Source organism: Lepidochelys kempii, chromosome 24 (genome assembly GCF_965140265.1).
Source record: "Lepidochelys kempii isolate rLepKem1 chromosome 24, rLepKem1.hap2, whole genome shotgun sequence".
Classification (NCBI taxonomy): Eukaryota; Metazoa; Chordata; order Testudines; family Cheloniidae; genus Lepidochelys; species Lepidochelys kempii.
The window spans coordinates 9,147,621-9,173,645 of NC_133279.1; the positions used below are offsets into that span (position 1 = coordinate 9,147,621).

The window sequence follows — 26,025 nt, forward strand, 5'->3', positions numbered from 1 at the left end:
CCTGTTCTTCTCAATAGTATACCAATTGAATTAAGAGGGTACATAAAACTTGTGAATTTTCCAGATATGAACTACTGTGTTTTATCAAAAGAGTTCAATCAGGAACATTGACAGACAAGCTACAGATCAATAATTACGTGTAGACATTTGGCAAGTAATTCTGAATAAATTTGAGAAAATTGCTTTCCATTCATGGACATTTTGCAAACAGAGGTGAAATGAAAATAAGTAATTCATTAATGACTGGTCTGCACATCTCTAAACTACCTATAACTTTACACAGGTGTGTTGGTTTGTGAAACTGACAGATTAGGATGGTCTAAGGCAATACAATTAGAGTAATGGGATGAAAAGGTATTCTTAACCTGACAATCAAGAAAAATGTTTTAAACCAAGTTCTACTTAGAGTCTGGAATAATCACCCAATGGATCTTGGTAGAAGCACAATAGGTTGAGTTATTTAAATCCAGATTGGAGAGGACACATACAATCATGTAGTAGGAAACAATCCTAGCCTAGCTGGTGGGAATGCACCAGATAACCTAATAAATATTTACCATAAATAAATTCTATTATACATGTTTTACTCATTTTAATTCAACTATTAATATTCATATAAAAATGTAGCACTGTGCTTATCTGTGTTAAAGTAGAATGATTATGTAACTAGCCTCAGTCATAAACCTTAATTCTTCTCTCCATTCTTTTAGAGAACTCACTTGGAAGGTATGAATTGTAGCAGCACACTATGAGCAAGCTGAACTATGTAATGGCCTCATCATTTTTCCTTCCCTTTCCCGCGCCATCCCTAGTTTCCTAAGTCTAGGTCTATGCATCTACCATAGCTATTTTTCCCCCCCCTTAACATCAGGAAAGTCTAAAACGGGCTTACAGTTTTCTAAACTCAGCAGCCTCTTACCTTGCTGTCCATCTTGCATGGTCACTATAAACGGCTGGCTGATACCACTAGTAGGAATGGCGGTTTGGAGACTGCCCAGTGGAACGCCATCTGTTACTATCGTAATGACTCGTTGACCTCCACTACCAACCACCTGCTGTATTGCAGAATCTACAGAATTTGCTTCCACTATTTCCTCTGTGTTAGCTGGAGAAAGCAGAGCAAAACTCTCGAGTTAGCTTTTTCTTTTTAAAAAAAAGCGTAGAGTAAATGAGTCAATGTTTACTGCACAAAAACCCCAAACACTGAAGCATCTGGTATGGAGTAATCGGCAAATGTTAAAAATCTAAAGTGGACAAAATAAAATACCAATACAACCCCAGCAACTTTTCAATGGTAAAATAATTCTCTTCAGATACCTAGATGAATTTAAAGCACCAGGATTCACAAATACAATGAATACAGTAAAAAGTACTCAGTCGCTGAAAAAAAAAATGGGTTCAAATGTTAAAGATTATTACATAAGGTTTGTTTTTAAAAAAGATGGCCAACTTGATAATTCTAAAGTCAACTGGTGGTTTTCACACACTGCACATTGTAAATAATCATAAACCAGTGGTTCTCAACCCACGACCCAATCAGTACACAGCTGTGGCACGTGACATCCTCAGGGCCATGTAGGTACTATATATATTGTGTGGATAAAGCCCACATAACAGAGAGCTGCATATGTGGCCCACAATGGTAAATAGGCTGAGAATCACTGCCATTAAGCATCACAAAATTATTTTTAGAATAAAGTACTGTAGAACCCCATTTTACAAACTAATTGGGGACTAAGGAGTTCATAAAATCAGAAAGTTCAATTCTATGAACATCTCAAAATTACAGCAGGCACAGTGCATAAATTGCAATTTGATGCCATGAATTATTTTCTTCTTGTCCTTCAAAACCACTGCAAAGCAATTTCCAATACATTGATAGCATTGGAACATAAAGGGGTGACAACTCGCTCGAAATCACTTTTACCATTATTATTTCCCACCCCCCCACTGTCAGGAAAAATGGTTCCTGTAAATGGTTGTTCGTGATGTTCATAAAATTGAGGCTCTATGGTATGCATAAAAAGAACCCAAATGTTACCAAGTCCTCAAGAAATCCTAACACTTGTTTAAAAATAAACTAACTAAATAAAATCGAGGCACTGTAAAATAGGGGGAACACACAAAATATCGATGTGGCGATAAAATCATTCCAAACTATCTGTTTTGTAAAACTGGAGTTTGAAAAAATATCACTGTCCATATTTGTGTAGTAAGGAGCACCTGACAGAGATACAAGCTGTGTTCTATTTATTTTTATAACACTTAGCTGGACAGAACAATTCTAACAGGATCCAGGTCAAAACAGGATAGAATGAAAGAATGGTTAGTAAAAACAACTTTGGTGCTTCATTCAAAGGAGCAACTATAGTCTGTAGAAATATCTATGAGCTATGATAACAGATAAATCTATTAGCCTTGCAACTGCTGCCAAATATTATATCACTTTGCAACTCTCAAGTTATGCTGAATGAATTCAAATCCTTTTTACAAGCTATACTTAAGTAACCCAATTTCTTTACGATTTCTTGCAAATGATGCACTAGGGATTAAATATATTGATGTCAACACCAGATTCATTCCACTTACTTGAAGATCTGTTTGAATTGGAAAGGGGAGCAGATGCTTCAGCGAGGGCTGCAAGCGTGGCAAGCACAGAGGTTGTTGAGTTTGAAAACTGTACTGTAGAGACACGGGAATCACCTGTTTTGAGGAAATGAAGGCAAGTGAAGGAGATTTGCAGTCTGAGTATTCTACTGTAATATTAAACTTTACTAAAAAACCTACTGCTCTACTGGGGCAGTTTTTCCAGCCTACAATTCATACCTAGCATACATAACTTCAAGATCTGAAACAGTCCCACATACTGTTCTTAGAACATGGTTGAAATAATTACCTTATATTTAATATTCATTTCACTGGATTTAAAAATAAATGCATTTGAAACAATGCAAAGGAATTAAATTGAGTAAATCGATGCAAGCTAACGTGACTTACTCCAGCATTGTCACAAAGATCACCTACAAGTGGCCAGATGGTAATCCACTGGGCTATCAAAATCTAGATTTTGGCACCACACTTAGCTTTCATTCTGAACAGATGTGAACAATGTTTTCAAAAGCCACACATGATCAAAATACAGGGCCTCATCAGCACAGACTAGACGCAGTCTGACTACACAGGCTGAACACATTAGCATTATGCAAAAGCGGTTGCTATACATTTAATTAATTTTACCTGACTTTGCAGTCTCACATTAATTTCAATTACAGAATTGCAAATGCCAAACTTTTTTTAAAAAACCTGTCGACATAAGCTAATTATACAACCCAAATTCTTTTACTGAGAGATTCTGCCAATCTATAAAGTATTGGCTCCATTCAGCATTGCTTTTTAGAAAACACACATTTTGTTTGTTACAAATCAACTGAGTTTTTTCTTGAAAGCTAAATCAGTCAATTATAACCACTTCACAATTTCAACATACAGTTTGAAAACCAGCTTCAAAAAATAAGCCAGTCAGTTGAAATGCAACAAAGGAACTATCAGTCAGCATATCAAGTTCTTGGACTGCAGATTTGGCTTTGTGCAAGGAATAAAAATCATCCCAATTCCAGTGCGAGAAGCTTCTTCCCTCAACTGAGCACAGTAACCCATTACACTTGGATACAGTACTGACTGAACAGAAGAAAGACATCTAAGTGGGACCAAAATTAGTATATCCAATAAGCTATTTTCAGAAAGTTTAACTTTGTTATTTCTGAACAAAATTTCTTCAGGCAAGTAAAAGACATTTGTCCTCATTAAGGAATTTATAGTTTTAAATAAACTTTTTAGTCACCTACGAGCAAGAAGTGGTACAAAAAGTGTCTTAACTGGTGAAAAAAGTTAAACTATTACGTGCTGTGATTGAAGTACAGTCTCTAGTGCCCTCTGTGGGCAAATAAGAGAAAAGCTAAGGACATGGGGCCAGCAAACCCTTATCCCCACAACAGACCAGGAGTTATTATTGACAGGAGTAAAGTTTTAGAGTGTGGCACTCAAAAAGAACAAAATGGGGAAAAAAAATATATTGGCCTTTTCATATTTTTAACATTAACCGGGTACATATATTGCAGGAATGTCCTTGTTTTAGGGAAAGGTGTGACATTATCCATGTGAAGCACTGTTAATCCTCAGGGGTTTTTTTTGTTTTTTTTTTGGGGGGGTGTGTTAATTATGGGATTTGTCTATTTATTAAAGGAGTAAACCACATGGGAAGTTTCTACTCAAAGTAAGTTCAGAGTCTCACTGAAGTCAATGGGGCCACACAGGATTAGGGTGCCACTTGTACCAATCCAGTTGCAGCTCTGTGCCCTTAGAACTGAAAACAGGAAACATCCACATTTGTAATATTGCTCCAATCAACTCTGGCAAACACTCATGCATGTGAACAGTCCCATTAGCTTCAAAAGTTACTCACATGCAGAAGTGTTTGCAGGGTCAGGCCCTCAACTTGCTTCATAAACCTTGTATTTAGAAGCCTCCTTAAGACTGAAAAGAAACAGTAGTTTGGATTTCCCAAATAACAAAAAACAACACGTTATAAAGTCTCACGTAAGGAAAAGAATTTATATTCGGCCTTAAATGAATTTTTCAGACAAATTTACGGAAATAACTAGCTTCCCCATTTTTGTATATTATCTCTAACCTATTGGCTAGGAAAAAATAAGTTGAGTAATCTGTACACCCAAAATACATTCTCTGCAATAATTTTTCATTTGTTTCCTTATTTAACAATCAAATACACAAGATGACTCACTCTGCTCTTCCAGTTAATAAGTAATAAAACAGAGTATTGAATGAAACCTTGACAAATTTAGGGATTAGGGACTAAATGGTGAATATCTTACCTACTCAAATTTTACCAGTGGAACTGGCATTGGCCACTGTCGGAAGACAGAATACTTACTGGGCTAGATGGACTTTTGGTCTGACCCAGTATGGACTGTTCTTATGTAAACTCTCAGTGCGTTGTAGTTTGAGTCCTTAACATTTTCCAAGTTATGAAGGTTCTATTTTATTGCTTATAATACATACTGAGCCAGATCCTCAACTGGTGAAAATAGCAAAGCTCTCTGCTGACTCAATGGAACAAGGCTTTTTATGCCAGCTGAAGTTCTAGCCCATTATCTTTTACAGATAAAGTGTGTATTTTGGTGCATTCCAATATGTTTTAAAGATCTTTCTCTACTAACTTGGAACATCTGCCTTCTACAATTCAGAAGACTGAATTGAGAGATGCAGCTTTCTAAAAACCTTTACACAAGAAATATTTTGGAGAAATATTTTTCGCCTACATGTTCACAGAATCTTACCTGAGGTTGTTTTGGTGTTTGCTGAAGAAACAAAACTAGCAAGATTGAGAACGTCCCCTGATGCAAGGATAAATGGTGAGGCAACAGTCACTGTATTTGTGACAGGATTTGATCTCTCTGGATTCATGTTCACCTGATTCTGCATTGCCTCCTTAAGAAGAAAATGCAATTAGGCACACATTTTTATCTCATCTCCAATAAGAGAACTAATACTTGGCACCCATACCTGATTCTCTGCTGCTCTGCACCTTGTGTAGTCAAATAATTGTATTTGCTTTGCACTGGTGCAAAAGTAGGTATAAAATACTACCAAATCAGAAATGGCAGCATTTTACACTAGTAAAAGGAAAAGGAGTACTTGTGGCACCTTAGAGACTAACCAATTTATTTGAGCATAAGCTTTCATGAGCTACAGCTCACTTCATCGGATGCATACTGTGGAAAGTGTAGAAGATCTTTTTATACACACAAAGCACGAAAAATACCTCCCCCCACCCCACTCTCCTGCTAGTAATAGCTTATCTAAAGTGATCACTCTCCTTACAATGTGTATGATAATCAAGGTGGGCCATTTCCAGCACAAATCCAGGGTATAACAAGAACGTCGGGGGGGGGGGGGGGGGGGGGGGGACGGACGACAAGGGGAAATAGGTTACCTTGCATAATGACTTAGCCACTCCCAGTCTCTATTCAAGCCTAAGTTAATTGTATCCAATTTGCAAATGAATTCCAATTCAGTCTCTCCCTGGAGTCTGGATTTGAAGTTTTTTTGTTTTAATATCGCAACTTTCTTCTCTGTACTCGCGTGACCAGAGAGATTGAAGTGTTCTCTGACTGGTTTATGAATAATTCTTGACATCTGATTTGTGTCCATTTATTCTTTTACGTAGAGACTAACATGGCTGTTACTCTGAAACCTATCAGTTTTACACTAGTGTAAATCAATACACAAGTTGCAGGGCAACAGAGAATCAAGCCCACTATCTAAATAGCCTTTTCCAAACATTAACTAATCAACCTTGTAATAAAATTAAAATAATCTGCTTCTTCCATTCCCATTTCCCAGAGGCATGTTTCCACAAACATTCCAACAACAAAAAAGCCAATTCCATGAGTTCAGAAGCAGAGTTTCTGACGAATTGTGTGCATGCAAAGAAAACTAATGCAGCTCAGAAATTTGGGACATTATTCTCCAAATCTACTATCTCAGTGATGAAGAAACTAATATCAATTGACATTTCAATATTTTATACAAGTTACCACAATTCTGATTCAGGCATGTAAAATAGAAAGTTTCTGTAGGAAATGTTCATTCTCATCGCACTGGCAAACTCTGTAGGCAGATAACGTACTTTCCCTGTAATTATCAGCTAACATTTTTCCTCCTTAACCCACCTGCAGCATTACCAGAGTCTCTGCATTGTTCTTGTCCAGGGCTATATCAAAGGCTGATTTATCAAACTTGCTGAAAGCGTGAACATCAGCTCCATACTTTATAAGCAACTCTACAACATCGTGATGGTTGTGTTCTGTTGCCCAGTGCAAGGCAGTCATCTTCAACATGTCCTTGGCATTTACATCAGCACCATTCTGAGAGAAAAAAAGAATTGCTTTCATCTACCGTGTTTTTTTCAGTGCATGGCCTCTCCCTGATTCAAGAGAAACAGGCTAAACAAAGAGTGGGATACACAAAGGTACTTCGGCACTTAAATCCCATACTTAGGCAGCTAAGTCCCAGTTCTGGCTCCACTGGAATCCACAAAACTCCTGCCAAACCCTACAGGTGCCTAAACTCAGTCAGTGCCTCCTTTTGTCAGAGTAAGAGTTCCCTTGGCACCTACGTTCCTGCCTCTGGGCATGTGCACAGCCCTCTGAGCAGCTGGATGCCTACCTCCCACCAAAGCCCCAGCAAGAACATGGTTCGAACAAAGGAGAAGACAGACATTCAGCTGCCTAAGACACATGCAGGGCTTGATCCAGCAGGCATGCTCAGAAGTGCTTGAGGTACGACTCCAAGTGGCAGGTTCCCATTCATAGACAGATGCCTCCCTGCAGCCCAGAGTCAGGCACCTATCTCCAATAGAAAAGGAGTACTTGTGGCACCTTAGAGACTAACCAATTTATTTGAGCATGAGCTTTCGTGAGCTACAGCTCACTTCATCAGATGTTTACCGTGGAAACTGCAGCAGACTTTATATACACACAGAAATCATGAAACAATACCTCCTCCCACCCCACTGTCCTGCTGGTAATAGCTTATCTAAAGTGATCAACAGGCAATAGAAGAGCGGAGCATAGTGCACCCCCCTCATTAGCGTCTCCCACTGGTACCTTAGGGTGGAGCTACCTACCATGCTGGCTTTTGTGGATTGCATTCTAACACATCTATCTCCCCTCATTCATTGTATGGAATATAAACGCCTAGCCCAGCTTTGTGGATCACAGTGTTGTTCCTGTGAATGTCTAGGCACCTAAAAGTTAAGTGCCACCATCACGCTCAGCATTGCAATGTTTAAGTCCCTTCATGGATCCCACCCAACATGCTGTCAAATCTCTTACAATTATACTCATCCTAGGTATTATTTGTTACAACGGGTAAAACAATTCAGACAATAGGATTCTTTAAGCAAACAGTGTTGCTTTAACGTCATCCTGACGTTCTCCTGCACAGGCATCACACTGTTTTAAATCAGCATTTCTCAAAGTGGGGGTCCCGACCCAAGAGGGGGTTGCAAGGCTATTGTCAGCGGGTCATGGTATTGCCACCCTTCCTTCTGTGCTGCTGCTGGCAGCGGCGCTGCCTTCAGAGCTGAGCTGCTGGAGAGCTGGCTGCTGGCCGACTGCCCAGCTTTGAAAGCAGCGTCACCATCAGTAGCACCACAGAAGGAAAGGTGGCATGATATGGGGTTGGGGGTGTTGTCACAGCGTGAAATATTTCCAAGGGGGGGCGGGGCACCAACAAAAACGAACCCCTGTTTTAAATCTCCTATATTTATCACTAAGGGCTAGTCTACACTAGAGATGGGATGGTATTCCAAGAAGGATTGCTAGGCAGAGATGGGCTCCACCTAAACAAAGAGAGGGAAGAGCATCTTCGCAAGCAGACTGGCTAACCTAGTGAGGAGGGCTTTAAAAAAAGTTCACCGGAGGAAGGAGACCAAAGCCCTGAGGTAAGTGGGGAAGTGGGATACCAGGAGGAAGCATGAGCAGGAGAGAGCAAGAGGGGAGGACTCCTGCCTCATACTGAGAAAGCAGGACAATCAGCAAGTTATCTTAAGTGCCTATACACAAATGCAAGAAGCCTGGGAAACAAGCAGGGAGAACTGGAAGTGCTGACACAGTCAAGGAATTATGACGTGATTGGAATAACAGAGACTTGGTGGGATAACTCACATTACTGGAGTACTGTCGTGGATGGATATAAACTGTTCAGGAAGGACAGGCAGGACAGAAAAGGTGGGGGAGTTGCATTGTATGTAAGAGCAGTATGACTGCTCAGAGCTCCAGTATGAAACTGCAGAAAAACCCAAGAGTCTCTGGATTAAGTTTAGAAGTGTGAGCAACAAGGGTGATGTCATGGTGGGAATCTGCTATAGACCACCAGACCAGGGGGATGAGGCTCTCTTCAGACAACTAACAGAATTAACTAAATCACAGGCCCTGGTTCTCATGTGAGACTTCAATCACCCCGGTATCTGCTGGGAGAGCAATACAGCAGTGCACAGACAATCCAGGAAGTTTTTGGAAAGTGTAGGGGACAATTTCCTGGTGCAAGTTCTGGAGGAACCAACTAGGGGCAGAGCTCTTCTTGACCTGCTGCTCACAAACCGGGAAGAATTAGTAGGAGAAGCAAAAGTGGATGGGAACCTGGGAGGCAGTGACCATGAGATGGTTGAGTTCAGGATCCTCACACAAGGAAGAAAGGAGAGCAGACTGACTCCCTCAGGGAACTGATGGGCAGGATCCCCTGGGAGAATAACAGGAGGGGGAAAGGAGTCCAGGAGAGCTGGCTGTATTTTAAAGAATCCTTATTGAGGGCGCAGGAACAAACCATCCCAATGTGTAGAAAGAATAGTAAATATGGCAGGCGACCAGCTTGGCTTAACAGTGAAATCCTTGCTGATCTTCAACACAAAAAAGAAGCTTACAAGAAGCGGAAGATTGGACAAATGACAAGGGAGGAGTATAAAAATATTGCTCAGCCATGCAGGAGTGAAATCAGGAAGGCCAAATCACACTTGGAGTTGCAGCTGGCAAGGGATGTTAAGAGTAAAAAAGCGTTTCTACAGGCATGTTAACAACAAGAAGGTGGTTAGGGAAAGTGTGGGCCCTTTACTGAATGGGGGAGGCAACCTAATGACAGAGGATGTAGAAAAAGCTAATGTACTCATTGCTCTTTTTGCCTCTGTCTTCATGAACAAGGTCAGCTCCCAGACTCCTGCACTGGGCAGCACAGCATCGGGAGGAGGTGACCAGCCCTCTGTGGAGAAAGAAGTAGTTCGGGACTATTTAGAAAAGCTGGACGAGCACAAGTCCATGGGGCTGGATGCGCTGGATCCGAGGGTGCTAAAGGAGTTGGTGGATGTGATTGCAGAACCATTGGCTAATATCTTTGAAAACTCATGGTGGTCAGGCGAGGTCCCGGATGACTGGAAAAAGGCTAATGTAGTGCCCATCTTTCAAAAAGGGAAGGAGGAGGATCCAGGGTACTACAGGCCAGTCAGCCTCACCTCAGTCCCTGGAAAAATCATGGAGCAGGTCCTCAAGGAATCAATTTTGAAGCACTTTGAGGAGAGGAAAGTGATCAGAAACAGTCAGTATGGATTCACCAAAGGCAAGTTATGCCTGACTAACCTAATTGCCTTCTCTGATGAGATAACTGGCTCTGTGGATGAGGGGAGAGTAGTGGACATGTTATTCCTTGACTTTAGCAAAGCTTTTGAGACTGTCTCCCACAGTATTCTTGCCAGCAAGTTAAAGTAGTATGGGCTGGATGAATGGACTATAAGGTGGATAGAAAGCTGGCTAGATTGTCGGGCTCAACGGGTAGTGATCAATGGCTCCATGTCTAGTTGGCAGCCGGTATCAAGCGGAGTGCCCCAAGGGTCGGTCCTGAGGCCGGTTTTGTTCAATATCTTCATTAATGATCTGGAGGATGGTGTGGATTGCACCCTCAGCAAGTTTGCAGATGACATTAAACTGGGAGGAGAGGTAGATACGCTGGAGGGTAGGGATAGGATACAGAGGGACCTAGATAAATTGGAGGATTGGGCCAAAAGAAATCTGATGCGGTTCAACAAGGACAAGTGCAGAGTCCTGCATTTAGGAAAAAAGAATCCCATACACTGCTACAGACTAGGGACCGAGTGGCTAGGCAGCAGTTCTGCAGAAAAGGACCTAGGGGTTACAGTGGACGAGAAGCTGGATATGAGTCAACAGTGTGCACTCGTTGCCAAGAAGGCTAACGGCATTTTGGGCTGTATAAGTAGGAGCATTGCCAATAGATCGAGGGACGTGATCATTCCCTTCTATTCATAGAATAGAATCATAGAATATTAGGGTTGGAAGGGACCTCAGGAGGTCATCTAGTCCAACCCCCTGCTCAAAGCAGGACCAATCCCCAATTTTTGCCCCAGATCCTTAAATGGCTCTCTCAAGGATTGAACTCAAAACCCTGGGTTTAGCATTCCAATGCTCAAACCACTGAACTATCCCACCAATTCGGCATTGGTGAGGCCTCATCTGGAGAACTGTGTCCTGTTTTGGGCCCCACACTACAGGAAGAATGTGGAAAAATTGGAAAGCGTCCAGCAGAGGGCAACAAAAATTGGGGGCTGGAGCATGACTTATGAGGAGAGGCTGAGAGAACTGAGGGGGGGGGGGGAAAAGATAGCTCAGTGGTTTGAGCATTGGCCTGCTAAACCCAGGGTTGTGAGTTCAATCCTTGAGGGGGCCATTTGGGACCTGGGGCAAAAATTGGGGATTGGTCCTGCTTTGAGCAGGGGGTTGGACTAGATGACCTCCTGAGGTCCTTTCCAACCCTGATATTCTAGAATTCTATGAACTGGGATTATTTAGTCTGCAGAAGAGAAGAGTGAGGGGGGATTTGATAGCTGCTTTCAACTACCTGAAAGGGGGTTCCAAAGAGGATGGCTCTAGACTGTTCTCAGCGGTAGCAGATGACAGAACAAGGAGTAATGGTCTCAAGTTGCAGTGGGAGAGGTTTAGGTTGGATATTAGGAAAAACTTTTTCACTAAGAGGGTCGTGAAACACTGGAATGCATTACCTAGGGAGGTGGTAGAATCTCCTTCCTTAGAGGTTTTTAAGGTCAGGCTTGACAAAGCCCTGGCTGGGATGATTTAACTGGGAATTGGTCCTGCTTTGAGCAGGGGGTTGGACTAGATGACCTTCTGGGGTCCCTTCCAACCCTGATATTCTATGAAGCACTGGAATGGGTTACCTAGGGAGGTGGTGGAATCTCCTTCCTTAGAGGTTTTTAAGGTCAGGCTTCACAAAGCCCTGGCTGGGATAATTTAGTTGGGGATTGGTCCTGCTTGAGCAGGGGGTTGGACTAGGTGACCTCCTGAGGTCCCTTCCCACCCTGACAGTCTATAATTCTATGATTCACTTGCAACTTTAAAGCTCCGCTGCAGCAGCGCTTTAACATGCCTTGGGTGGCTGCGGCGCAGAGCTGGGAGAGAGCCACCTCAATGAGCAGTGTAGCTCCCGCCACTGGGGCACTGTTTACACTAGTGCTTTACAGTGTTGCCATTTGCCACGCTTGGGGTGGGGGGGTGCTTTTTCACATCCCTGAGCAAGCAAGTTGCAGCGCTGTTAACTGCCAGTGTAGATAAGTCCTAAATTAAGGAGTGATTTCATTGAACAATTCTGAGGTTTCCTTAGAAAAGTTTTTTAAATGATACTTAAGAGGGGGAAGAAGTTTTGTATTTCATCCTACCAATAAAAATATTTAATTGGCATTAATCTACCAATAACTTCTTCACATAGAGAGAAATGCCCCATAAGGGACATTACAATGTAATTTATATTCTGCAGACTGATACACAACATCTCACTTACCCTAATTAGCAATTCTACAATATGTGTATGTCCATCAGCTGCAGCCATATGCAGTGGTGTCCTGTCCACTTTGGTTCGAGCATCTCTGCTAACACCTGCTCGAAGCAGCACTTCCGCTGTTGAATAATGGCCATACTGGGCCGCAAGGTGAAGAGGTGATGTCCCAAGCTGTATATTAAAAAAATGTTTTTAAAGAAGTTATCTGTTCAGCGTAGGTGTGGAAGCACATATTTATCTCCATTAATGCGTTCAACAATTTTAAAGAACTATAATTACATCCCCATCACATCCCCCACAGTAGGGGAGGTACAAACCCCTAAATGCACAGGGGCAAGGGGAAAAACCAAGAGCAACCTGGCCAGAGGGCTGAATGTCAGGAAGTGGTAGAGGGCTGAGTGTAATGGATAGATCACAATGGGGCCTTGAGAGCAACTGCTGGCAGGGGGAACCCAATGCAGAGGGATGGCTGTGGTGCCAGAAGGGGGCAAACCAATCAGCAACTGACCCTGCAACAAGCACAAATTATATAAATGAATAGTTGGGATTACAGTCTGTGTGTAGAAAGCAAACAAAATTAGATTGTGATCACATGCACTGAGGCAAATGTTATGTTAACAAATAAACTGATCACTGAACTATAGTTCTGTCAAATGAGATCTGATATACAATTACTTTAAATGGAACATTGAAAACATATCCACAAAAATCAAAAAAGGCGTTAGTTGCCAATCAGTAGGGGTGTCTTAGTGCTCTAATTCCCTCTTCGAAGCTTTAAATTCAGTATTTAAATGTACTTAGCAAGTTAATATAGTTTGAAAAACATTGACATTTAAGGATCACTTTAAAGAAGACTCAAAAGGAGTGATCAAACACCTGCATACACAAGAACAGGTAAAATATTGCTCAACATTCTATAACAGCAGCACCCAAACTGGCTACACTGGGAACTTATCAGGAGCATGAATGTCATGCGTTGGCCCCATCCTGTAACTATTTAGACCCATACTTAACCTTACTACCCATGACTAGCCCCATTTACTCCGATGGGGCTACTCCATGATAGTAAAGTTCTTGCAGGAGGCCTCCTGTGAATAACAGGGGTCAGCCAACGTTGACCAGCTTTCAGGATCAAGGCCTAAGTCTGCATAAACACTTCCAAAGTGCATGACTAGAAATGCCTGTTGCTTGAATTTCCCAGCAATGAAACATCACAGTTAATCAGTCTGGTCATCATCACACAGTTACAGAGAGAGGGTGCCCAGGAGCTCAATTAGGATTCTAAGATTATCACCTACCCCGCTCAGGCTGCCCTCAAAGGATCTGTTCTATATTTTAGTTGGAGTAAATACCTTTTTGGAAAAAGTAGCCTTTTCTATTAAAAACATACCCAGTCAGTGGTGAAAGGGGCACCATTTGCCATTAATGTTCTAACTTCATCATCTTGCCCTTTCCGAGCTGCTTCTAGCAACCTCTTTCCGAGGTCCACTAACGACATCTTTATACATGGGAACAAATATTTTCAGAAAGCTGCATTTTAAAACAGGAAAAAAAACACACTTTAAATGTGCAATGTGACTAAAATATCATCAGCTAGACTAGGACATAGATGCACACTGGAAATCAATCTATGCTGGATATGGCCACTAAATTACTTAATGAGTTAAGTGTTTATGAAAATATACATATTTTTAATCTTCAATACTTGCAACATGATAAGAATGCAAAATGCAACCCTGATCCTGCAACTGCATCAGCAGATACAGACCAATGGCTCACATGTACCCCTGTTTACTTCAGAGGCTCAATATGGACCTGAGTTGAAGTCTACCATAGCAACAACAACACTTAGTATATACAGCATTTTACAAAGATTAATTACTTCATCTTCACAACCACCCCACCTCCATGAGCTAAGGGGCTGGTATCCTTGTCCTCGTTTTACAGCTGGCAGTCACTGAAAAATAAAGTGACTTGTCCACGTTCATAAAGGTAGTCCATTTTAGAGCTGGAAATAGGAACTCCTGGGTTCTAGTCCTGTGCTAAGTCTACTAAGCAACGCTGCCTCTGTTTTTCAAGCTATACTTTAAAGGTATAATAAATACGGTAATCAGGGGATCTGAAGTTCTTGTCTGACACAGATACAGTGGCATTTCATTCCTATGAAGAACTGACTTCAAGCCTAAGTATTAATTTAGGTGTCAGACTCTTCAAATGGCTACAAGTGAATGTCTATGCATACCACTACTGAACTGCATAGTCAATCAGTGAATCCATCAGGTCTTTAATTGAGAGAAAAGCTTTATGAAAAAAGTTATACCACTTCATTGAACAATTCAACAGAAGTGTCCAAATATACCATAAATAACCCCAAGTAAGTAAATGTCAGTAAAATAATATTTTTTTAAAAAAACCTAATTCTCCTCAAGTAACATAGCCAATATAGAATTTCCCCATGTAAAATGTCCCATTTTACAAGACAGTATTTTAAACCTAGGTTTCAGAGTAACAGCCGTGTTAGTCTGTATTCGCAAAAAGAAAAGGAGTACTTGTGGCACCTTAGAGACTAACCAATTTATTAGAGCATAAGCTTTCGTGAGCTACAGCTCACTTCCATCTGAGGAAGTGAGCTGTAGCTCACGAAAGCTTATGCTCTAATAAATTGGTTAGTCTCTAAGGTGCCACAAGTACTCCTTTTCTTTTTATTTTAAACCTAAATGACAATTATTATAGGCAAAGTATTAAACATAAAAGGCAGGAGTGTGACAATTTTTAGCTCTGTCATAAAGACCTGATGTTCAGAGAAACAAACTTGAAAGAAGAAAAAAAATCCCTGCTCTATATCTAGTCCTTCATTCAGCTTGCATGATGACATTTTAGAAGGGCCACTTTAAATAAGCTCTGCACCATGCTAAAGCATCCTGTATTCGTTACTAAACCTTGCAGGTACGACCCCATACCCACAAACGCTTCCATATGTCTAACTTTAGCCCAATCCTACAGTGAGCACAGGCACCCACGTGCAGAGCTCACTACAGGATCAGGGCCTTTCTGTACATAAGCATGGACTCTGAGAAGATTATGCACGTGTGTAAACACAGGCAAGAGTTAGCAGGATCATCTCGGCCTTAGCTTTACTTACCTTGATACTTGGTAGGACAGCCTTTATTTCCAATGCTCCTTTAACAGTCTTCTAAGCCCCAATCCCGCAAAACACTTTTACACTTACGAACAGCTCGGTTGAGTCATAACGTTAATCACGGGTGGAAGCATTTGCGGGACTGGGGCTTAACGCTGGGGGGAGGGGGGGGTTAAGTTTATTTTAAAAACTCCCAAACTCGCCGTTTCTCGCATCGCGCTTCAACCTCACTCCGGAGTCACGACAAACATCACCCATCAGGAGCCCGGCGTCCCGCCAGTGCCCACAAGCCCCCCACCCTAGTCGGGGTCTCCCTCGCATGTGACGCCGGAGGCGCCCCTCCTCTCCAGCAGCCACAGGTGTCTGGAGAAGCGCTCCGGCTAGAAGCGTCGCTTTCACCTTCCGAGCCGGGAGGCGACGCGACGCGACTCAGTCCCCGCGCGGGTTTCCACGGATCCCGGGTCCGGGAGGAGCCGCCCCCACCTCCACGGCTCTGCAACACCCGCTCCCCGCCAGCCCCTCAACCCCCACGGGGATTCCCCCTTCTCAACCCAGAGCGAGGAGCCCCCCAGCGGCGGCTCACCTCAGGCTCCCTCCCTTAGCCCCAACCTCGGGGAGCAAAGACCTCAACCCCCAGCCTCCCCTCCAGGCAGGGCACCCCCACCCCAAGGGGCCTCCTCCCCCACAGTGACCCCCCCCACTCACCCTTGAGAGGCGGAGGCGGCCCCCGGCGGCGCCAGCGTGGGCGTCCCGGGCGAGGGGGGGGGTCGCTGGGGTTAGCTGCTTTTAACGGCCCCCCCTCTGCTTGGGAGGGAGGGAGACAAAATGGCGGACCCGGAAGTGGAAGGAGCCCCCCCTCCCCCCAGTGCCGCGGCGGAGGGATACACTGAGTGGGGGAAGAGGCCACTCAAAGCCTGGAGCTGCTCCCGTCACACGGCCCCGCGGGGGGGGGCAAAAACCGTTATAGGGAGACGGGGCAGTAACAATGTGTGGGGGGAAATCGCACTATCGATTCACGGCTGTATCCCTCCGCCACGGGCCCCCAGCTCCCGGGCCCTAAAATTAGCCCCCCCCCTCCACGGGTCCGCCCAGTGCGGCGGCAATTGCAGCGCGGGGTAACTCGAGCGATCATTAACGATCCACTGGCTTGGGGAGGGGGCAACCCCACCCCCCGCCCGCCAGGATTATTTTTTTCCGGCGGAGGGATATGACGGAGTTAATACCAGGCAGAGGAGCGAGCGGTGGGGCTGCCCTCGTTGTAGTCCCGGCCGGGCGCTCGGTGGACGCTTTAGGCGCCAAGGACGAATGTGAGGCGGGTGGTGCGTGTGGGGCGACGGGTTTGGGGCGTCCCCTGTTGGGCGCCCCCCTCTCCCATATCCACCCTGTCAGTGTCCCCAGCTCGCCCCCCCTTCCACACCCCCAGAGGTGCCCTCAGCCTAGCCCCACAAGTACCTTCCCAGGTGCCCTCAGTTCTGAGGTGCCCACACCTGGCAGGTCCCTTACAAGTGCCCCTCCCATCTTAGTACCCACCCTATAGAAGCCACAAGCTCAGAAACAACCTGACCCGGTTCAGCCCTTCCTCATCCCAGGGTGTGACTTGTAAAAGGGGGTGAGTGGCATGCCTACCGTTGCCCCACACAATAATCGGGGCTGCCGCTCCCCAAATGGATTTGACTCCCAACTCCCTGAAAAAAACCAACAGTGAACAATCATACGTAGAGGCACGCAGAAAAATCCTTCAGCCTGAAACCAGAAAAGACCGAAATGATTCTTGTTGCTCTTACTCATCTATTTTAGTGGTGCCAAGAGACCCCAGTTAAGGATCAGGAACCCACTGTGCTAAGTGCCGTGCAGACAGATACCGAAGAAGACAGTTCTTGGCCCGGGAAACAGGTTCTTGGAGGACAGCCATGATTACACCTGCCTAGGGAACCAGCTGGAGGAACTATGTTGTGGGCCCTGAAGTGATGTGGGGCTATTAGCGATCACATGGACTAGGCTTGGAGCTAGGGGACTTTGCATGGGTTGGAGCCAGAAACAGCCCATCCTAAGGCAAGTGTAAGAAAACAGAAAGGTCTTGTCTTCAGTAGGGAAAATAGTGTTTACTCACTTTAGCGAACTCGAGGTGAAGTCCTAGTGAAGCCAAAGCACAGAGTAAAAATCGTAAATGAATCAAATTGTACCATAGACTCTCTCTGGATTGAAATTCCATGCTTGAATAATAAGAGTATAGCAGTAGGAATATTCCACTGATGACCTGACGAGGATGGTGATGGTGATTGTGAAATGCTTCGGGAGATTAGAGAGGCTATAGAAATAGAACACTCAATAATAATGGGGGATTTCACAACTATGTGCGTATTGACTGGGTACATGTCACTTCAGGAGGGGATGCAGAGATGAATGCACAGATAAATGACTGCTTCTTGGAGCAGCTAGTTCTGGAACCCACAAGGGAAGAGGCAATTCTTGTTTTAGTCCTAAATGGAGCATAGGATCTGGTTCAAGAGGTGAATATTGCTGAACCACTTGGTAATAGTGACCATAATATAATTACATTTCATATTCTTATGGGGCGAAAAACACCAAAGAAGCCCACCACAGTAGCATTTAACTTCAGAAAGGGGAACAACACAAAAATGAGGAAGCTAGTTAAATGGAAATTAAAAGGCACAGCCCCAAAAGTGAAATGCCTGCACACTGCATGGAAACTTTTTAGAAACACCATAATAGAGTTTCAAATTAAATGTATACTCAAAATAAAAAAAAACGCATAATAAAGTAAAAATAGGCAGTTTGAAGCAAAAAAAATCCTTTAAAAATTGGAAGTTAAATCCTACTGAGGAAAATAGAAAGGAGCATAAACTCTGGCAAATCAAGTGCAAAAGTGCAGGCCAAAAAAGAATTTGAAGAGCAACTAGCCAAAGACTCAAAAACTAACAGCAAAAAAACTTGTAAGTATCTCAAAAGCAGGAAGCCCTCCAAACAATCAGTAGGGCTCCTGGATAATCCAAGTGCTAAAGGAGCACTCAAGGAAGATAAGGCCATTGTAGAGAAGCTAAATTAATTCTTTGCATTGGTCTTCACTGCAGAGGATGTGAGGGAGATTCCCACACCTGAGCCATTCTTTTTTAGATGATAAATCTGAGGAACTGTCCCAAATTGAGGTGTCAGTAGAGGTGTTTTTTGGAACAAATTGAAAAACAGTGAGGAGTTACCAGGACCAGATGGTATTCACCCAAGAGTTTGGAAGGAACTCAAATATGAAATTGCAGAACTACTAACTGTGTTATGTACCTATCGTTTAAATCAGCATCTGTACCACATGGCTGGAGGATAGCTAATGTGACCGCAATTTTTAAAAAAGGCTCCAGAGGCAATCCTGGCAATTACAGGCTGGTAAACCTAACTTCAGTGCCAGAAAAATTGGTAGAAACTATAGTAAAGAACAGAATTATCAGACACATAGATGAACACGATTTGTTAGAGAAGAGTCAGCATGACTTTTTAAAATAAAAATTATGCCTCACCAATCTATGAGAATTCTTTGAGGGGGGGTCAACAAACGTGATCAAGGGTGATCCAGTGGATATAGTGTACTTGGACTTTCAGAAAGCCTTTGACAAGGTCCTACACTAAAGGCTCTTAAGAAAAGTAAGCAGTCATGAGATAAGAGGGAAGGTCCTCTCATGGATCAGTAACTGGTTAAAAGATAGGAAATAAAGGGTAGGAATAAATGGTCAGTTTTCACAATGAAGAGAGGTAAATAGCAAGTCCCCCAGGGATCTGTACTGGGACCATCTTAATATATTCATAAATGAACTAGAAAAGGAGTAAATAATGAGATGTCAAGGTTTGCAATTAATAGTAAATTACTCAAGATAGTTAAGTCCAAAGCTGACTACAAAGAGTTACAAAAGGAAAAACTGTGTGACTGGGCAAGAAAATGGCAGATGAAATTCAATATTGATAAATGCAAAGTAATGCACATTGGAAAACATAATCCCAACTATGCATACAAAATGATGGGCTCTAAAATAACTGTTACCACTCAAGAAAGAGATCTTGGAGTCATTGTGGATAGCTTTTTGAAAACATCTGCTCAGTGTGAAGTGGCAGGCAAAAATCCCAACAGAATGTTGGGAACCATTAGGGAAGGGATAGATAATAAGACAGAAAATATCATAATGCCACTTTATAAATCCATGGTACACCCATATTTTGAATATTACATGGAGTTCTGGTCGTCCCATCTCAAGAAAGATATTTTAAAATTGGAAAAGGTATAGAGAAGTGCGACAAAAATCATTAGGAGTATGGAACAGCTTCTGCATGAGTAGAGATTAAAAAGACATGGACTTTTCAGCTAGGAAAAGAGATGAGTGAAGAGGGATGTGGTAGAGATCTATAAAATTGTGAATGATGTGGAGAAAGTGAATAAAGAAGTTTTATTTACTCCTTCACATAACACAAGAACCAAGGGTTGCTCAATGAAATTAATAGGCAGCAGGTTTAAAACAAACATAAGAAAGTACTTCACACAACACACAATCAACCTGTGCAACTTCTTACCGGGGATGTTGTGAAGGCCAAAAGTATAACTGCGTTCAAAAAAGAACTAGATAACTTCATGGAGCATAGGTCCATCAATAGCTATTAGCCAAGATGGACGGGGATGCAACCCCATGCTCTGGGAGTCCATAGCCACTGATTGCCAGAAGCTGAGAGTGGACAACAGGATGGATCACTCGACAATTGCCTGTTCTGTTCATTCCCTCTGAAGCATCTGGCGCTGGCCACTGTTGGAAGACAGGCTTCTGAGCTAGATGGACTAGTGGTCTGACCCAGTATGGATGTTCTTAATTTCCCATGAGTTAGCAGGTCAAGGTGAATACTAGGCTCCCCCATAGCTTTAACCCAAACGGCTTACGTGTCCAAAAATCATAAAACTGCCTTGTCTTCACTAGGATTGTATCTCATGTTAGTTAACTCCAGCTTGGTGTACGTTACAGTTAGGTTGATGTTCGACGCCATGCATGGACCTATTTGTGCATGTGTTTATGCTTAAATTTGTCTCTGGCCTACGTAAGTGGCCCATACTGGCAATGCAGTAAAACCACCTTTCCGAAAGGTGCCATGCCATGGTCAAACTACTTTAGTCAACACAATGCGAGTGTAGACATTACATGATCTGTGTTGACCCTAACGGTCCTTCAGTCGCTGCCCCACAATGCCCCAGTCCTCATGACAGTCACTGCTCTGCTCACAATTTTAAACTCCTCTGCGCAGGGGTCACAGAGACTGGAAGCCTGCCTCCTCCACTTTAAAAACCCTGCGTGGTTCTGAAATGTCTTTTCCTGGTTGCTCCCCTTGGTGAGCACACCTAGCAGCTCACCTTTGTTTGCGTGCAGCTAACCATGCTGGCTCCAGGCACACAGAGAGGTACTAGAGCAGGCAAAAAGCATTGGATCTCCTGTGCCTGTGGAGAGAACAGTCTGTGCAAGTGCAACTACGTGCCAGCCATAGAAATATCCGAGCAGATCGCATGGGGGATGCTGCAGCGCTTGGGATTCAGCTTTGCCCTCCTCCTCGTCCCCCCCGGCCCCGGTGTGATAGAGCTCGGGCTTTGCCCCCCCGGCCCCCCAGGGCAGCGGGGCTCTGGCAGGTTCAGCCTTCAATCCCCACTCCTGGGGTCATGTAGTAATTTTTGTTGTCAGAAGGGGGTCATGGTGCAATGAAGTTTGAGAATCCCGTGCTAGATTAAAGAGCCCTCTCATGGGTGGCAGATGAAGCTTCCCCTTGGGAGGCTAGCCCCCTGCTCCACCCCATCCGGCTGAGGCCCTGCCTCTCCCAGCCGAGGCCACACCTCCGATTGCTGCTCTCAGCGCCCCCTCCCCTGTGGACCTGGCTGGAGGGGAGGGCTGAGAGCCTGGGGGGGAGGGGGAGGCAAGGCTGAGAGCTTGGCCCAGCTGGGACCACAGTGCCACCCCATAGCTGCCACCCAGTCCATGGCCCTACTTCATTCCATCCCTTCCACTGCAGCCCTGTCCCCATTCTGCTCCCACTACACCTCTTCTCCATGAGACCCACCCCCACTGGCTCCTCTCTGGCCACCACTGCCCCGCTGTGGCCCTGAGACTGGAAAAGCTCTGTGCCCCTGCCGTCTGGGACCATGGCAGGGGGAGATTTTTCCAGGGGCCCCAAATTGGCTGGGACCCCAGGGCATGGTCCCCATGGGCCAGTGAGGTAATCTGCTATTGCCCCCTCCCACCCTGCAAGGTTTAGGGAGGCTTAGCCTTCCCCAGGCTCCATTACGTGCCACCCATGAGCCCTCCAGTGTCTGAAATCTAGGTACCGAGAGACCATGATTAAGTCACCCCTTAACTTTTTCTTGGATAAACTAAATAGATTGAGATTCTTTAGACTTTAAGTCATTCTTGTAGCTCTTTGCTGAACCCTTCCCAATCTGTCAACATCCTTTTTAAAGTGTGGACACCAGAGCTGAACTCAGCATTCAGTGATGGTTTCATTCAGGGTGGATTTGTGATTTAAATCACTAGTCAGGAAGACTCGATTTAATCATGGTTTTCTACATAAAAGTGCATTCTTGTTGGTTATAACCTTAATACATATTCTTCACAACTCAGAGATAGATGTGTTTCATTTTTAGAAGGTACACACTATACATTTTTAAACAGTGATTTATTTTGAAAACTTTTCAGATTAGTTTTACAGCTATATCAGAAAATGAATGATTGTTTGGTTATTTCATTTACCAAAGGTAATTGAAGCAGATATTTTTGAAGTCATTGGGAGGTGAACTATCTCCAGTTCAACAAGTTAATGATTAATATTTGGAGGATTTTCTTGCCATGCTGTATTAGGAGGAGAACATCATCAGACAGACACTTAAATTGTTTTATTTAACTAAAACAACAACGTTGAGTATTCTGGATTCTTTTCTTCAACAGCAAACATATAATATTTTAACAAAACAAGCATATGTCCTTTGCTTCTCACATTTATCTCCAGAATTTTTCTCCTTGTCCAGATCTATTCCACCCCCAAAAATCTTCTATTTATTGAACTTTTTGAAACTTTGCACTTTTAGAGAGAAGTAAGGGATTGACTCTATGTACACAGATTTGCAGAGGGACAATAGAGTTGAGATTTGTTATTTCTTACCTCTCTCTATTATTTATTTATTTTAAAACATTTTTTGCTGTTAAGCATGTTACCTCTGGAGACACAAATCCACAGTTTGAGAACTGCAAAACTAAGCATCTCTGATGGTATCTTCTAGACTGAGCACTGAGTCCCATTGGGTAGATAGAAAGATTAACCTAAATAATCTGTACAGAAGCCTGTGGAACTCCATAAAATTGGGTCCCTAATCCATGAACTATTGGAACTCATTTACAAAACTTTTCTTGAACATTACGTGAATATATTGTCTCATACTATAGAATTAGAATTTATAATCACTATTCCATGATGAGATATGTTTAAGCTATAATGTATCTTAATTAAAACTATGTTTAGATAAAATGTTTTTTAAGGAAAAAAACCTATCAAAAATCCGATTTAAATTAAAAAAATCATTGATTTTTATCCACCCTGGTTTCATTGCCGGTGAGGAAGATAAGTTCCCAGGCACCGTGTAGCTGGAGTTGGTTATCTTGTTTCCTGTGCTCGGCACAGGTTGACTCTCTTCCTGTGATAATGTTTCTTACTGGTTATCGTGGGATCGTCCTCCTGTGCCCCCTCGGTGCTGGGGAAGGGTGGGAAGGAATTCCAACCCACAGTGTACTTTGGAAGTCTAAGGTTCAGCCTTGTAAGACAGTTGGCCTCCTGTGACAAATGTAGGAATCATTGGTAATATTTTTGTGAACTTTCTTGTGGCCCTGTACCCACCTCCCTCGGCATCGCTACTCCTTGTGGGGAAAGAATTCATGTTCTCTCTGGGACACGGGAGATCAGGACTAGAAGGTTGAGATACCAAGGCACAAGGGCTGTCTGTGCTAAAATCAACACCTTTGAATGGGAGCCACATTGAGTGAACGTTAACTCCTAGAGTAAGCTACTTCCCCCACCTACCCACTTCTCTGCGGGGAAGTACAGCGAAAAGCCCTGTGCTGCAGAACAAAGTTAAGAGGTGGCGGAGTGTTAAGGTTACTGCTGGGATTGGGAACACACACAAGGGACAAGAAGAGACTACTTGTATTCAGCAGAACATCGATTTCAGGCCACGTGGCTCTCTCTGATATGAGCTCTCTCTCAAAATTACCTCTCTGCCGCTAACCTAAAGACTTCCAGATGTTGTACTCCAGGTGACTAATAAATGTCCCCTTGCTGTGACATGGCTGCCTGGCGTCCCTGCAAATACTCGCTGAAGTTGCATCACTCCTTAAAGATGTAAAGTCTGTCTCAGGAGTCTGACTTTGGCAGGACTCACTGCAGGGAGCCCCAGAGAGAACCAGGGCTCGCTGGAGCTGTTGAGGCTGCAGGGCTACCCTTGTGGAGCAGCGTGGGCCCATAGGGTCCAGCCCACGAAAGGGGTGACTTCTAGGAGACTGCTTCAAGGCTGGGGCGTAGCCCGGACCCTGTGAATCTGAGACAACCCCCAACCTCTCCTGCACTCCCGAGGTCACTTCCTCTTCCCTACGGCCCCTGCTCCCACGGGATGACCCTGGAGCACAGCTGAGCTTTCAGCAGCTTTGCACAAACCTGGTTTCTGGATTCTCTCCCTTCAAGGCAGAAAACTAAAGGCCTCAGGGGCTGGCAAACGACAATCCCCGGATGCTCTGCTTTGAGTAGAGCCCGAAAACTCCTTCGGGGGGGAAGCCCTGGCTGTGAAACTGATCTAATGCCTTTACCGCTGACCTCCTCTCCTTTATAATTACTCCAGGCAAGAGACTAGCTGATCCAGGGTTCTGTCCATTCAGCCTTGCCTCCCAGCCTGGAGCCCCAGTGCTTTCAGCCAAACCCCTGGCTGTTGCAGGCTCCTCAGGAGCAGCAGATCCCATCCCCATGTAAATAGATCTGTCCTGGTTTACAACGCCCAGTGCGTGCGCTTGGGGTCTGCCCCTCAATCTTTGGCCCTGTGCCCTGGCCGGAGGCAGATGGACAATCTGGAGCTGATTCAGGGGAGAGCAATGGGGAGGGTCAGTGGGCTGGAGGGAGGAAAGATTAAAAGAGCTAAATCTGGAGGGAATGCTCATGTGACAACTGAGACAGGGACACCGTGGGAGCCTGCAAAGATCTGACAGGCCCTGAGCGCCATGGAGGGAAAGGCGTTATTAGCATGACCAACTGAGAGTCCCTGGAACAATGGGAATGTGCCAAGGAAGGGCATGTCCAGGCTGAGTCTCAGGGGAGCTGGCCTGGTAGGTTGATGTACCATCTGGGGAAACCATCTCCCAAGGGGCGGTGTCAGAGCCCCATCCCAAAGGACTTTATTGCCACATGGAGACCTGCTGCAGGGAGTGGCAGGCAGGAAGGGATGGGGAGATCGGGCATATAACCTGTGTCCTGCTGCAGGGGAGAACAGAGAATCACAGTAATGTTGGGCTGGAAGGAACCTAGTCCAGCTGCCTATGCGAGGCAGGACCATGTAAACCTAAATCACCCCTGCCAGGGGGTTGTCCAACCTGTTTTTAAAAACCTCCAATGGCAGGGATTTCACAGCCTCCCTTGGAAGGCTCTTCCAGAGCTTAACTACCCTTAGAGTTAGTCCTAATATCTAACCTAAATCTCCCTTGGTGCAGATGAAGTGCATTACTTCTTGTCCTACCTCTAGTGGACATGCAGGACAATTGATCCCCATCCTCTTTATAACAGCCCTTAATGTACTTGAAGACTGTTACTAGGTCCTCCCTCAGTCTTCCTTTCTCAAGACTGAACATGCCCAGTTTCTTTAACCTTTCCTCACAGGTCAGGTTTTCAAAACCTTTATCGCTTTTGCTGCTCACCTCTGGACTCTCTGCAATTTGTCCAGCTCTTTCCTAAAGTGCGGTGCCAAGAATAGGACACACTACTCCTGCTGAGGCCTCGTCAGTGCCAAGTAGCGTGGGACAATTACCTTCTGTGTCTTACATATGGCACTCTTCATACACCCCAGAGTGATATTAGCCTTTTTCACAACTGCATCACATTATTGTTCTATATTCAATTTTTGATCCACTATCATCGCTAGAGCCTTTTCACCAGTAATCCCACCTAGCCAGTTGTTCCCCATTTTTGTAGTTGTGTATTTGATTTTTCCTTCCTAAATTAAGTACTTTGCACTTGTCTTTATTGAATTTCATCTTGTTGAATTCAGACCCGTTCTCCAATTTGTCAAGGTCATTCTGAATTCTAATTCTGTCCTACAAAATGCTTGCAACTGTTCCCAGCTTGGTGTCATCTGCAAATTTTATAAGCATATTCTCCATTCCATTACCCAAGTAATT

The 26,025-nt window shown here is 44.0% G+C and overlaps 1 protein-coding gene across 10 annotated transcripts in view; it reads right to left on the minus strand.

The window, feature by feature from the left end:
* The window catches only part of GABPB2 (GA binding protein transcription factor subunit beta 2), a 35,199-nt gene extending 19,117 nt beyond the window's left edge, over positions 1-16,082 (minus strand). For 9 of the 10 annotated variants that reach the window (XR_012156130.1, XR_012156128.1, XR_012156127.1 and 6 more), the window contains exons 1-7: positions 15,778-16,082; positions 13,826-13,933; positions 12,439-12,606; positions 6,753-6,947; positions 5,358-5,508; positions 2,590-2,703; positions 920-1,105 (exon numbers count right to left, since the gene is read on the minus strand). Coding sequence is in view for 6 of the 10 variants with exons in the window: in XM_073323361.1 (XP_073179462.1) it covers positions 920-1,105; positions 2,590-2,703; positions 5,358-5,508; positions 6,753-6,947; positions 12,439-12,606; positions 13,826-13,933; positions 15,778-15,789 (934 nt within the window). In the remaining 4 variants the exon portion in view is untranslated. The remainder of the gene's footprint in view (positions 1-919; positions 1,106-2,589; positions 2,704-5,357; positions 5,509-6,752; positions 6,948-12,438; positions 12,607-13,825; positions 13,934-15,777) is intronic. The other variant, XM_073323364.1, reaches the window with a different exon arrangement.
* Positions 16,083-26,025: the final 9,943 nt, after the last annotated feature.